The sequence below is a fragment of the Corvus cornix genome, chromosome Z (assembly GCF_000738735.6).
Source record: "Corvus cornix cornix isolate S_Up_H32 chromosome Z, ASM73873v5, whole genome shotgun sequence".
In the NCBI taxonomy this organism is placed as follows: Eukaryota; Metazoa; Chordata; class Aves; order Passeriformes; family Corvidae; genus Corvus; species Corvus cornix.
The window spans coordinates 53,723,963-53,739,539 of NC_046357.1; the positions used below are offsets into that span (position 1 = coordinate 53,723,963).

At 38.4% G+C, this 15,577-nt stretch overlaps 1 protein-coding gene across 6 annotated transcripts in view; it reads left to right on the forward strand.

Moving 5' to 3' along the window:
• FAM172A (family with sequence similarity 172 member A) overlaps window positions 1-15,577 on the forward strand; it is a 265,595-nt gene that overhangs the window by 142,692 nt on the left and 107,326 nt on the right. For all 6 annotated transcript variants that reach the window (XM_039567672.1, XM_039567673.1, XM_039567671.1 and 3 more), the window contains one exon: window positions 13,486-13,605. In XM_039567672.1, the coding sequence (XP_039423606.1) occupies window positions 13,486-13,605 (120 nt within the window). The remainder of the gene's footprint in view (window positions 1-13,485; window positions 13,606-15,577) is intronic.

The window sequence follows — 15,577 nt, forward strand, 5'->3', positions numbered from 1 at the left end:
AAATACCTTTCTGCTGCTGTTTGCTGTTAGCTCGTTATGTTCTTTTACCATTTCCTTTCCCTTTCTGTTTTGAACTACTCTAGCTGATTTACAGAGTTTGGCTGACAAGTAAACTGATTTTTGTCTAATTGGGCACCAAACAGTGTCATCACTAGAGCAGAAGTTAAGATACTGTTGCTGTTCTGTTATGGTGATGGTAAATAACCATGACATCATTTATTAACAACACCGTGAATAAAGCTGTTTCTACCCAAAGGTAAAGTGATGAGGCAGAGTTCAGCTTTGCTAGACTAGCAAAGACAGATGGTAAAAGATGACCACTGCCTCAGTTGTACTATGGGTCCACAGAGCATACAAAAGTTGGAAAGAAAATGTTGTGGCATGAAAGTAACATAAATTATTTCATGTCCAAAGTGCTGTAGCTGTCTTCAGGACTTCTCTGGAGTGAGTGGAAAGTCACTCTTCCTCAAGTGCCTTTGAATCAAAGTTTGGGGAGCTTTCACAATGTATGTTTCTATACTTCTGTGACACTAGAACTATAGAGCTCCCTCTTTCTTGCTTTTGTTGGAAAGTATGAGGTACAGCAGTTGTGACCAGTCCTGGCTGAAAGTGCTTCGAGCATAGAATTGGACTAGGTGACCCTCAGAGGTTCTGTCCAGCTGATGTAGTTCAGTGTTTTGACATTACTAAGTTTCACCTCAGCTCTCAAAGTAGTATTTGGTCTATGGGTAGACTTTGTGGACATTGTGAAGAGAGGAAGATTTCACTATCTCAGAACATTTAGCACTACTGAGGTTGTGGCTGGCCATCCACAAGAAGAGGTGATTTAGGCCAGGAGGCTTACTGAGCTATCAGCATAGTTGAAGGAATGTGGTCTTGCACAAGTACTGCTACAGAAACACAACTTCAAAGATACAAACCCCTACACACAGGCACTGATATTTCTCGGCATTTTTAACACTGGGGTGTTGAGCAAATATTCATGATTTCTTCAGAGATCAAGAATTTCCCCAAGACGGAACATTATCTTGAATTTGCTGAAGGACCTTCAAGCAGAATAGCAGCAGGAGTTTTTTCACAGATGTTGTCCAGATGTTTTTAGCATGACCATTCTGGAATAATGGAAAGGATACAAGTCCTGCCCACATCCCTCCTACTTCCTCTTCTTTGGTATATCTTCATCAGGATTTTGTCTACATTGTTAATTTGAGTCCACAAGGTTTCATTTTAAACTGTAAAGCAGTTCTTGAGGTTTTTCTCAGAAAGAGTAGAAACACCCTGTGACATTTAAATTGATTATTTGCTAAGTGTGTGTTTAGAAGTGGATAGACATGACAGAATTTAAAAGGCTGTACTTTGTTAAAGCATCAGCAAACAGTGGTTTAATTGAGCCTGTGCACAGCTACTTCTTAGAAGACTTTGTCTAGACTGCTGTTTTTAAGGTGAGACCCAAATCTTAGCAGCAGGCCAGTGCATTATCTACAGGTTGCCTTGAAGCCCCTGTACAGAAACTCTGCTTCTCTTCATCTCTTATACCTGTGCCCCTGTTCATGAAGAGTTACAAATTATTTAAGAAACTTTTGTCCAGTTTTGTGTGAATGCTGCCACCTCCAAACAAGTCCATGCTGCTTGGTAGAGTCAGTTTGGGTAGTTGGTCATTGTACTAGGATACACTGAACAGGATCACAGGATGCAGGATTTCCCAGATGTCTGGTACCTGGCAGCTGTGAGTTCTTACCACTCATTTTCATCTTTTATTGCAAACAAGATTTAAGGTTTAGAATATGTTAGTATAGAAGCTTTTGCTCTAATAGAGCTAACAACAAAAAAAGAAAAATATGTTAAACACAGATTGTTAAACAGTGTTCTGCTGCTCATTTTAAGAGCTCTCAGAGCTCTTCCAGAATCTCAGTTATCCTGAAGATCTGCTTAATCGGCTCCTACAGGGCAACCAGGACTAGAGACAAGTTACCCAGAGACTTCCTGTGGTTACAGCTTTTCTGCTGACACCATTAAGGAGAGATCCTGCAGTCGCCCAGGTCCATTCTTCTGCCCAGTCTTTTTCTTCTGTGGCACAGAATGGAGTCTGTCCTGCTTCTCTTTTCCTGTTTATCCAGGGAACTTCTGTTAGGATTGTTGTCTGTTTTCATCCTGATTTAATGGTTTTTAGCTAACTCAGACTTGAGATGATAAATGTTAAAAGACTAATCTGTAAGATGGACAATCCATGTGCATTGTGATACAGAGAAGTTCAACAAAAGAAAGTAAAAGAACAGAAAATTTTTTCACTAAATTCACAATAAGATTCAAGTCTCTGAAACTAAGTAATGGTTTGAATGGGGAAAGGCTGCAGATGTTCAATCCACTTAATCTTTGTCTTAAAATACATCAAACGAATGGTGTTTTCTAATAATGGATTAACACGGCATCAAGGACCATTTATAACAGTAACAAAAGTGACATCCCTGAGATTTTTTGAGGGGTTATTTTTCTTACCCCCCCATAGCAGCATAGACACAGAGTACATATTTTATATAAGATACGTATACTCAGGATCTTTAGTGGAATTTCTGTTCTGTTGTTGTTCCGTCTATAATCTCAATAAGATGCCCAACGTTTGGCCTATGCAGCCTGAGTTACAAGATTGCTCCCAATTTTCCAGTTAGGTCAACCAAAAAAATTAGGATATGATAGAGGGTTGGTGGAAAAAATTCATATCAAAACAACTGTTCACTATGTCATTACGACAACCTGCTGTAACAAATGTGCTTCTGTTTTAATTTATGACAATTAATTGCTAAAAGTAATTTAATCTGACAGTGGCAAGGTGTTGAAAGACTCCTGAAGATGTCATAAAAGTGACCTTTCTGCCCATGTGCAACCAAAAGCCATTTTTAACAAGGAGGCTCAAAAACAGTACAACTTCTTTTGTACTTTGTTAATTAGTTATTGATTTGAAACAATGCTCTGCCAAATATTGTCAGATTAGCTAGACGCCAGGAAGGTCACAGTGTGACAGTCTAGTCCTGATAATCTTACCGTATATAAGAATTCTTTTTTACTTTGAACCTTTTGTTCTGATATCCTGAGAATTACATTTCCTGGCTTTAGCATCTGTGCTAATTTAAAATACAGCCAAGCTGTCTGTTATGTAATTGGATGTTTTGAGTTGTTAAAAAAAATTGCAATGTGTTAGAAGAAAATTGCTGTTGATCTAATATCTAATGATGTTCAACGACAGTGATGCACCACTGCTGCAATGCCTACGGCCTTGCTAATCTGTGTGGAAAAGAGCCTGTTTTAATGAAATAATCAACACGAGGGAATCACAGAGTTCAAGACAGAGGTACGACAGGCAAGTTCTGAGGTTGTGTAGCAACTCATTGGGATGAAAGATCATTTCCTAGGGTAGATTATTATGAAACAAAAATAACAGAGGTGAATCTGCAGCAGAAAATGGAGAAGCAGAATTAGGAGAAGCAGGGTTAAATAGCTGAACATTCAACTTTTCAGCTTACTGAAATGAGAACCAACAGAAGATTCAAATCTGAATTTCAGATTGTGTTTGTCTTTAGATAATTACTTTATAAGCTAATGACAGTTACTTCAAATACAATTAACTATAGTCCTCTACATATTAAGGCACTTTAGCAAATCTTTATAACTGTGCATTAAGTAAGTAATGTATCAGTTTACGTAAAGCACTGAGCACTTTGCGGTCTTTATTAAGAGAAATCAAATAGCTTTGAGCGTGTTAAATCTTGCTTTCACTTAATAACTGCTCTTGAGTGTAATAAATAGAGATGGAGAAGTGAAGAACAGTACAGAGCAAAGCCATTCTATTTAGTTGAATTCACACAAAAGATATAAACTCTCTAACAGAGACTTTACAGCTGAGGCTTGTTCTGAAACCATAGCTGTTAATGAAAATACTGAGTTGTTATTTTACTTAAATGTGTTGAAGTTTGTGTAGATTCGTTGTTTCCTTTGGTGGGGAAAGCTGCATTTTTCTTGGCAAAAATGGTATTTTTCTTGCAATAGCATGGTAAAAAAAAGGTCTGTTTCTCATTACAGTATATAAACAGATTGAAAGAACAGGAGAGTAAAATAGGCTTTTAAGTACTATAGGAAATAGAAAAATAACACTTCTGCATGACTTCCATTAAGAGTTTTTGAATGTTTCAGATGCATTTGTTTCCAAAGGAATTGCTTTTAGTGTTGAGAAAAATGCATGTAATCATTTAAATGACTGTCATGATCTCTCTGTGTCTTGTGAAGATAGTTCTTTTTATAAAAGTATTGTATTCATTTTTATTTACTTGCCCTCACAATTAATCTGTTAATTGCCAGAAACATAGTTGCTAAGGAAGATATTTGTGAAGATACAACCTGATGGTTTGTTCAAGAAATACTCTTTTATTTCCATAATTTGATCATACAAAAGGCTGTGTTTGATGGAGTTTGTTATGTTAGGCAGAAATACGTTGTAGGCAGAATTTTGATCCCTGAGATTGGGTAGTTTGGAAAGAAAAAAGTACAAGGAGATGTAAAAAAGATGTAAAATGTAGGTATCCATAACAGTACTGAAATGCAGCTGCCCCAGTCTTTGAGTATTTTTGCCAATTGTAATCTCTTCGGCCAAGCTGCTGTAGTTGTTACTTAAATTAGAATGTGTGAGTCCACCTGCACAGATTGGTAGATGTGCTTAGATCATTATCGCATGGGGATTTTCTTATGAACTGCACAGGTATGGTACGACCATGTAGATAGGACAGGTCTGAGGAATTGTTACTACATCTTCAATCTGAGGAGTTTCTCCATGAAGGATTTCCAAGCTTTTTGCCAGAACATGCTACTTCAAATTCAGCCTTCCTTTGCCTGGAACCCTGCAAATTATGTGGAAAAGAGAAAAAATACACAAAAATCAACAAGTCTGTCAGAGAGCTAAAAGGGAAAGTAGGTTTTCTTTTTGTAAGTAAAACCTCCTCTGATAATTACTCTCCTTCTTCCTATTTATTTTCTTCTCCTGCACCTTTTTCATCTCAGTGAGTCAGCAATGTTCTTGTGCCCAGACTAAAAAAGACAAATGTCATATTGGTGTTTACTTACATTCTTCTCTTAATAATAAAATAACTAACTTATTGGTGAAGGTCATAATTAAGAGCCACTGAGAAACTGATTTTGTCTGATTTTTTCTTGGTTTTGGTCTCCTTTCTTGCACTTTACTCAACAGTTGGGTGGTGATAGCAAGACATGCCGGACTCCAACAGAATCATAAAATGAACTAGGTTGGAAAAGACCTTTGAGATCATCAAGTCCAACCTATGACCTAACACGTCTTCATCAACTAAACCTTGGCACTGGGTGCCATGTCCAGTCTTTTTTTAAACATGCCCAGGGACTGTGACTCTACCACCTCCCTGGGCAGCCCATTCCAATGCCCCATCACTCTTTCTGTGAAGAATTTTTTTCTGACATCTAACCTAAACTTCCACTGGTGCAGCCTAAGAAGCAATAATGGGAAGATCCAAACTGGAACAACAGCCTGATAAAACTGCCTTACCCTGGCTGACAAGCCAATGCTTTAACCAGGGCGATGATGCTATAATAATATCTGAGACTTAATTAATTTAGCCTGAAATCTGGGATTTACTTTATAAACAGCAAACCCTTTCAGGTTATAAAGTCACTTGAATTTCCAAATAAAAAGCTGAAGAAATAAGAAGAACATTTGAGCAGAGCAGCAGAAGGTATTCACCATGCAGAGAGGGTCAGTCATTGTAGAGTAAATGACATGGGCAACGTTTGCTGCTGTCTTTATTTTTGCACAGATCTGTGTCCAAACTCACCCTGCTTAACTCTCAGTTCCAATGCAAAACTAAGAAATTCCATCTGCAACACCAGCCTTCTAAAAATGCTCGTGTATCATATAACATCAGCATGGTTCTGACGTGGTGGCCCTCCAAAGGCCTCTTGTGAAGGCCTGCGTTTGCCAGAAAGGAAGTACAGTATTACATCAGTGATACAATAATGCAGCTGAGACCACTGACACCTCTCTAAAAAATGGTTGTGGACACTGACAATGTCTCTCTGTGGTTTCAGGCCATTGTGAAACAGGTTTCAGGCCTGTTGAAATATTTTAAGTGAGCGCTTGGAGTCAGGTCTTGAAGTCAAAAGACTGGAAAGACTGTTTTGATTTCCAGCTTGTTCCTCACCCAGCAAAGATGGTTGGTGCACTTTGGAAACAGGAGATGAGAGTGGGTTGGGTTTTTTTTAATCCAGAAGTAGCTCTAGGTTATTGGTTAGGAACTGTAGTGATCAAGGACTTAGCTGGAAGAATACCTTTCTGTCTTGGAGTTGCTTTGTTTTTTCTCTCATGTGCCATAAAGCTGGAGTATAAAGGGGAGAAGTAACTCCCTCCTGCTGTCCTAGCATGTTGCTCTCTTCCCTTATACATACATATATAGCATAAGTCTGAATTTTATTTCCTGACCACTCTCACCAGGGAAAGCCCAGCTTGCATTTGAAGTGGGGAAAGTGGGACAGGATCTGAAGTCATCTTCAGTGGTAATTGTGGTGGGAGCTGGGGAGATCAGGAGCCCTGGAGAGGAGCCAAAACACATAGCATAAAAACCATGGCTAGACATCAGTCTTGCATTACCTTAAACTTGTAATTTTAAGCCTAATCTCAGCAGTTGTACCATAGCAAAGTGCTGGTATCACCACTTTCTCCCAAACTAGCCCTTCATCCTCTCTGCACTGGTGGAGGCAATTAAAATTTTGTGTCAGTCCACCAAATACATTTTTTATTTACATCTTTTATTTGGCTGTTTGATGTGTCAGATACTGCATGTTTCATGGAATACTTCTTCCTGTAGCAGGAGTGTTGAGATTGCATGCTTTCCTCATAAATTGTTGGCAGTTTTGGTGGTGGGACTACCCTTAACTTAGTATCATGTACATTTAACTGCACTATGTCAGAATTCTGGTCTTCCTTTGTGCTGCTGACTCTATGCACACAACATTACATGTTGCTTACTTCATAATCAATATTGGGAACACTTCCATCACCAGCCCAATTCACAAATAAAATAGGCAGAAGAAATTGTACAGAAACACTTCAAGTAGATTTGAGAATAAGACTGTGATCTGTAATAAAAAAAAAGGCAACCTTAAGTCACTTTGCTGTATTGCTTTCTGAAGGCATGTGCCAGATAACAATCTTGGCTATGCTATTTATATCCTGCAACTCCACAAATAACCAGACTTAGCTGTTGTGATACCTGTTCTCTCCTGTCTCAAAACTGGCTGCTACCTACTGCCAGAGTATGTATCTTGCCCCCACCTCAAAAAGTGCCCTTAAAAAGATAGTATACTTTTTTATTTCACCACTTCTTCCTGCAAGTGGAAGAGTCTGGCAATTTTACATCTGAAGACTCATGATTTAATCCCTAAGGTCATAAGTAAGGAATTTTTGAATACAGATGCTGAATAAAATAACATCACTCACATGCATTTACATGATTTTAGTGTTCGACCAGTGCAGATTCAATGCTCTGTGTTTCCATAGAGCTACCCCAGACACTGGTTACCATGAGCTCACTCTGCACAGCTGATCAAATCCTGCTGAGTTTTGTGGTTTTAATATGGCAAAGTATGCAAATAAAATCCATACAGAGCCCATAAAAGGAGGAAAGAAATGTGTCCTCTACTCAGACTTTCAAGGCCAGAGCATCAGCTGTCTATGATTTCATTTCTTCTCCTCTTGTTTTCTCTCAAGTTGTCTTTCTCACTCAGGACACAACAACTAAAATTAACTTGCTTGACTCACTCCTCAGTCTTCATCATCCTTTCTTTCCTGTGCTCCTTACATGACCTGCTAAACTGAATTTTAGATACATGTTGTCAGATTTAAGATTTGGTATAATTTGCTTCCACTGTCACTTTTTGTCCACTATTATCTCCCCCACTCACAACTGCTTTGCTGCTGAGATGGTCTCGCTGTTTGTTTCTGCAGCCTCCTTTTGTCTGGTTTCACACAGCTGCAATTGCCCCTGTATAGAAGATACTTCTATGGCATGGCTATTGTCATGCTTCCTGAAAGCCCAGTTATTTATGAGTTGTGCAAGAGCCAACCCATCTTCACTTTTATGTATCTCCATACATGTAGTGTCCAGATTAGTGTTGCCCGTGTCAGTAAGTAAAGCAGAAATACAATTCCTACCCTTAATAAAATGTCCTGCTGTCTCTTGGGATGACCACTCGGACTGAAGCAGGGAACCTTTCCCAAATAACTGTGCAAGATTTCTCTCAGCTCTGTGATTGAAAAGGTAAGAAAGATTTTTGCATAGATGGGGTGCTTCCTAATACACTGGAATTTCTCAGTTAAAGTCAAAATCTTAAATGTTCTGAGCTAGACACTTCCAAGTCTTGTCTTCACATACTCATGCTGCAGAAACACATTAATACAAGATGCTTGCTTTCACTTCTTTTCCTGTTTTCAGTTTATACCCTCTCCTTATTTTCATCCTCTTCTGTGGTTGTAATAACCTATCTCCTCTCTTTGGGGGTGGAAATCACATGCTGACTGGTTTTTTTGTTTCTGTTATGGCTTTCTTGCACTCAGAGCTGTCCTGGTTCTCAGCCAGGACAGAGTTAATGTTTATGTAGTAGCTGTGAGGGCATGGAGCCTGGACCCATGTGGGCATGTCTAGGTTATTATTCTAGATCACCTCTTGTCACTGTCAGGGCAAAAATGAGGGATTCTTACTTCCCAGAAGGGCTGCAGCTTGTGGTCAGAAGAAAAGCATGGGTGAGGAGGCTCTGTCTGCCATTTTGTGGATTGTCGCGGGGTCACACCAGGTCAGCTCAGGCTCAGTGAGCATTTTTTTGCATGTAAATCACCTTCTTTTTTGTATACTTTTGTTATTAATATCATTACTGTTGCTGTTTGTTTTCTTATCTCATTGCTGTTTCCAGTAAATTTTTCTTATCTCAACTGATAAATTTTGATTTTTGTGTCTCCCACCAGAAGAGGGGTGGGAGGAGCAGTGTCTGGTTTGGGAGAGTCTTGGTTTTGGGGGTCACTAAATAAGTTCCTAATCCATGACAAAAGCCTCTTAGACCATGTCCTGCACTGAAATTTTGGAGCTGCCTGGGTGATAGTAACCCATCATGTTGTTTCATTTTGTTCCACTCTAGTGAAAAAGTTTTTGTCTCATGTAAAGCAAATATTTGCAAAAGGGATGAGAAAAATGCAGCAAGTGATAAGCATTATTTAGTACTCATGATGGGTGTTGTTGTAACAGGGTATTTTTATACTTACATGAATTTTAATGTAATGATTTTTTGGAAGTTTTGGGGGGGATTGCAAAAGTTTGCCTGCCCCAAGGCTCCCTGAGGCAATGGGACAAGCTGTATGTGACTGTCAAGGTGTTGCTGGTGGGAAAGATCTAACATCTCCAGGGATAGGAGATCAGAGCCTTCTGCATCCTTCTGCCTCCCAGCCAGTGTGTGGTTTTGTTCTCCCATATTTAACGCATGTACCATACTTGTTTACAAGTATCAAGCTAGAAGGAGAAATTGTTTTGCTGTGATAAGTGGTAATTAGAGAAACCACCTTCAAATAAATGGTTAAAAAGCTATTCAGTTGTATGGCATATCTCCCTAGTTGTGTGCACTTGTCACTTGTCTCAGAAAAATGTGATTTCTACTCCTTGATTTAAAAAAAAAGCCAAAGTAGGTTACCAGATCTGAAAACTACGTTTTATTCTTTTTTTTTTTCCTTTATGTGATTTTTTTAAATTTTGATGTATTAGAAGTTTAGGATGGGGATCTGAGCTGCTCTGCCCAAGTAAAGCTGATGGTGGTTCAAGGCCTCCCGATCTTGCCGCATCTGTAACTTTCTAGCAACAGATTACTTAAAAAAAAGGGGAAAGAAAGGGAAAATTTGGCACTGAAACACAAAATATGTGAACCTGTCACAGTAAGCAGTCTCAAAGGGCAAGTTGCTTTGCAGGAGCTAATTAACCTTAGGAAATAATTACACAAATATGCAAATGTTGTTTAGACAATTCCATGTGTTAGCGACTCAGGTAGTCCATCATAACTGCAGACCTTGCAATGTCTAGGTGTTAGAATCTGGCATAGTTGATAAGGCTTCAGTTACTGCACCACTCCAACCTGGTATTTAACAATTAATGACTGTGATATTACATTGGTAAATTTAACCTAGTTTTTTGAATGCAACAGGATATAATATTGTATTCACAGTGTGCATACTGCTTATCTGTGTATACTTAATGGCTCCAGCCATTAAAATGTTATATACCTTTCTACTCCTAGGACTAGCAATACTGGAAAAAATGACAGACCAAAATCTGAGTTCACTCCCTCCACTTTTCTGCCCAATGGATAGCCCAGAAATAGCCTTGTTTGGGGCTACTTTGTATTAGATAAACATTGCATGATAGTCTTTTCACATAATATGGTTCTTAGTCTTTTTTTTACTTTCATGTCTAATTATATATATTGATCAAGAGGAACAATTTTCAGAGGAATGGAGACCCAGAACTATGTCTTCCACAACTCCAAAGAACCAGACTGCTTATTTTGATGTATAGTTACCTCTTACAGGTGACCAGCTTTCAGCAGCTGGAAATCTAAGTTCAAGTTTCCCAGCACCTTTCCAGTCTGTTCCAGAAACAGGTATCATTCAACCTGAGGTGACTTTTGAGATGCGTAGTGTGATTTCTCGAGGCTAATCTCCAGTCACTTCTGTACACTTGTATAGGTAGTTAAGTAAACTCTGACCAAGAGACCCCCTCTCTATCAAATAATTTAAAAATGTTCTATATAAGTGCATTCAATTTAGCTGCAGTGAAATTACAGAAAGCAGCAGTTGCCTGAGACTGTCACCTTTCATACTGAAAATGCAGCATCCAGTCTCATAATTTAATCCAAGCCAGGCAATGGGGGTTGAACCTCACAGACTCAGTGCAATTTGAAATCCTAAGGTGCTCTGCTCCTGCAGCTGGATGTTTCATGTACAAATTTGGCACCAAGTCTGAGGTGTTTGCAATATGGGCTTGTTACAAAGGGAAAAATAAGCACATGCTCTGAAGAAAGAGCTTTTCTTCTAAACATATAGGACTCCTACAAACTCCTTCTTACACATAAGTGCTTTTCTTACCTTGTTTAGGGTTTAGCAGAAGGTGCAGCAACCCAGTTTATCCTGACATTTTATGGCTTTTTTTTTAATCAGTAATAAAGGAAACTGTACTTACAGTCTATATTTAACTCATTCTAGCTCATTTCTTTTCGCTTTTATAGAATCCTGTTGAGTCTTTGTACTGGACTGTGAAGCTGTGCAGTTACTAATTTGGTTTACTAGACCACTGGTTATGCTTTGATTGGTGAAAGCTTTTTTGGGCTGAGTTCAGAAGCTTTTTGCTGATGTCTTTAGTCTTGTGGAATTTAAAACTGTGTGCTTTTATCAGCAGGGTGCAGAATAATAAATACAAAGTAACCTGAAAATTCTATATTAAGCAGAAACAACGTCCTCTTTTTCTCAGAATGTTAAAACAGCATTGGGTACCTAGATAAAAATTGCTGGTAAGGGTATCAATGGTAACATCATTATTGAAAAACAAGTACCTCCTGTGTATCGAATGAAGATAAATCTTTTATAAATTAGTAATTTTAAAACTTTCCCAGTGTTTTAATATGCTTTTTCCATACGTATTCTAGAGTACATCACTTTTACATAGGAGACTCCTGTTCAAGTCGTTCTTCAGCTTTATCTCAATAACTGGTCTGTCAATCATATTTTCTTTATGTAATTTCTTTTAAAAAACTTCCCTCATTCCTCACAAAGGAAGGAATCTTTATCTATCTATACAATAAAATTTCAAAACAGCAACAAACAGTTTTGGAGTAAGTCCTTTCTCACACTGAGGTGGTTTACAATAGGTGATACATAATTAGTTAAAACTGCTTTCTGTCATAGTCAATGAAGAGCAGATTCTGTCTAGAAATAAGAGGAATTCAGGTTTTTCTGGCTTTTAATCACTGCTGCCATAGTGGAAAAGCATAAAAGCACATCATTATTCTAAAAACTTTGAGTCAGGATCCATAAAGATTTGCAGCCATCTCACTCTTATGTAGGAAACAGGGCATGAAAAGAGAAATAAAAGCCAAAATCCACCAGATTATCTAGTTGTGTCTCTTCCCACGGATTTTAGACACTTATAAGAGCTTAAATCCTCAAAACTGAGTTACAGAATGGAATTGAGATCTAGATCACTTCAATATTCTTGATAAATTTCAATAATTCACACTGTGTAATTAGATGCCAGTGGCTATTACTGGTTTGTGCTTCCTTTTTCATAAGGAAATGAGGCATTTGTTGTCTGTGTCTGAGTCACCTCAGGATATTAAGTTGGTGGAGCAGAGCAAAGGGAAAAGGGACGCAAATTTTAGGAAATTACATGACCTTGACTGATCAGCTCTTTCTGGCATTGAAGAGCCTGGAATGAGCCGGCATTGTTATCGTGAGTGTGTGAAATACTGATGGAGCGGGGTACCTAGCAGAGCATCTTATTCTTGTCACCTGAGACTAGACCAAATTTGTAGTTGTGACCTCAACAACCTGAGAAATAATGCAAATATAGAGGGGTATGGTGCTTGCCAAGAGTCTCTAAGATAGGAGTACACAACTGTGAGTTTTGATCACAGTACACTAAAATCAGTGTGTGTCACTCTAGTGCCTTCTGTGACTCTTACACTGGCTGGCTTTGACAAAGTCTTGTTCAATAATAAGAAAAGGTGGTCCCCTAGTTACCAAAAACTCCAAAGTAATGGCTGCCACCAGTCAAGAGGTGTTTTATTTGCACTGTGTCTCATAATCTGCAGTCACAAAAAGTAACATTTAAAAGAGTAGCTGTAAATGCCATTACTTTAATCTTAATTCGGGTTTTCAGTGGCTCATAATATGGGAAAAAAAAAAGGTAAAAACTGAAATTATAGGTCTTTACCAATCTACATTATTCTACGATTATGTATTTATATTGTTCCTACCTGTTTTTATTTGTTTTATCAGTCTAAGGCATAAGCACTTTAAACAAACCATCATTGAACAAACATTTGACAAAGAATTGTAAAAAGAATGAAAATCTGAGCTGTAGCTTATAGTTCTTATGAATGCCTTTGTTTAGCGGAATTGTCATCATGGTATTTACACAAAATTTTGCAGATACATAGTTTTTGTTATATTTATTAAAGTAAACTGAAAAAGCAACAGTTTTGCTGCCTTTAAATTGCAATCTTGAATTTTCTTTATTTAGACAAAAGAATCTGTTCTTTTTTTGATTCTAGTGTGTATTCATTTGATCTTTATCAAACATTCTAACATATAGGAACACATTGCTTTTAGACAGAATTGCCATTTTTTAAAAGATAATTGTCACAAACAATTTCTTTCTGCAGGATAATGGCTCTCCTGAAGAACATGCAATTTATGTTTGGGACCATTTTATTTCCCAGTCAGCTGCAGAGAACGTGTTTTTTGTTGCTCACAGTTATGGTGGACTTGCCTTTGTAGAGTTGGTAAGTGTGAATTCTCCATTGCCTTCTTTCCTGAAGACTGTCACAGATTTTCAACATTCTTTGTGGTCACCTTCTTGAAAGTAGCCAGGTAGAAACAACTGAACCAGTGGTCATGTCGGTCAGGATTTCTTTGCAACCAGAAGGTCACTGTGTCTTTTCTCATTTTGAGATAGACAATAAGGTCCCAAGTGTGCATGAACCTGAAAGACTGTGGGGAAACAGAACACACTGGACCCTTCTTGTCTGGACTGTGTACTGAAAGGCACCAGTTTTTGCTAAGGGGCAGAAAGACCAGAGGACATAGGAGACTGAGGACATATAAGAACGGTTTTAAAGTAAAGTCACAATAACAAATGCAGCTTTTTGTATATAGATTGGAACTGAACATGTGGGGAAGTTTGGCAATTGTATTCAGTTTTTGCAGTTTTTCTACAAAGGTCTGCAGAACTTGCTGGAAAGACTTCTGTTTTCCCATTTATTAGGCTCTGCAGTGATATAAGGTGAGGAAAAACTTTGCTCAGTGTAAAGCTGCTCTACATCTGGTGCCAAGACTGCTGAACATCCAGTTTGTCAGTTTTTCACTCTTTTCTCTAAAGGCAGATCTCTTGACCCCAGCTGGTATACCAAGTTGCCTGTTAAACTTGTATACCATTCTGTCAGTGTATCTACAGTCTCCTCGTGTGATTTTAAGACACTAGTGTAATCAGGATGTGTTTTACTGAAGAAAAGTGAGGGTCCTGTTTATGGTGGAAAAGTAAATTGCAGAGCATTACAGCTGGTTTTATAGACACAGGAAACACCAGACATATGTGTACATCTTTTGTCTACAGCACATTAGTTTAATCTAACTGAAAGTTGATTAAGGTATATCTAACCTGAACATAAGATGAACGCCTTAGTTGAGAAAAAGCATGCATGAGTGTGTTGGTTAAGCATGCATGAGTGTCTTGGTTTTAATCTTATGCTGCTCCAAATAGCAATAGCAATCCAGACCATGACCACTTGTATTATTTTAAAAATTTAAGATTTTCCTTAACCCCTTTTTTGTTGTTGTTGAAATTAATGCAGTTTTCATTTTCTCTCTGGTCCTGGAAGAGTATTTGTAAAATATGCATGACATGTACAGATTTGAGACTTGAGAAAGTTCATTTTCCTGATCTGAAGATCATTTGGGAATTGATCATTTTTCAAAGGTATTTTATTACCTGGTCAATAAATACTAAATTTTTAAGAGACCTTGAAGGTGAGTAACTCCTTCTGTAACCACATCTTTGGGCAAAAAATATGTTGCGTGCATGTGCCTGTTGCTCTTGAGATGCCATGAAGATTAGGGAGCAGTTGCTCTGTCTTGGCTTTCCTGAGCTGTGATTTTCAGCTGCTCTGTGTTTCAGCCTAGGTTATTCTGGGGTAACTAGTGGGTCCAAAGTAAAACTTTGGCAGAATTTCTGTAGGTTTTGTAAAGCCACATTGTTTGGGCCACCAGATGCCCAGAGATACATACGCTTAGCAGAGGGCAGGAAAAAGAACCAACTGGAGACCTTTTTCGGTGTTTCCTAAACAGGCTTGGAGGAGGCTTGGAGAGTTTTTCCATCACATTTCAGTCAATGGCTTGAGGTGGCCTGGGTAACAGATGACCAAGGTGTCATTACCATTTTGCCGGTTTCTCTTGTCACACTGGTGGATATTTCTTCACTTTTGTTCTACTTTAATATGAAGCACACTGATGTTTCAGAACAAGACTTGACTTCTGACCTTGGGGTTTCCAGGGTCAGGGTGCTCAGGGCCTGTGAAATTATCACAAGCTGAGCGAAAGTTTTTATCAATCGCAGGAAGCAACCAGTAAGTAAGAAGTTAAAAAGGACCTTTGTCAGAAAGACAAGATGGTCTCAGTAAGGGTCAGCTTCTGTAGTCTGCTGTCTCTGCAGGACATGCATGCCTGAGAGGAAGAATATAATACATATCCATTGACACA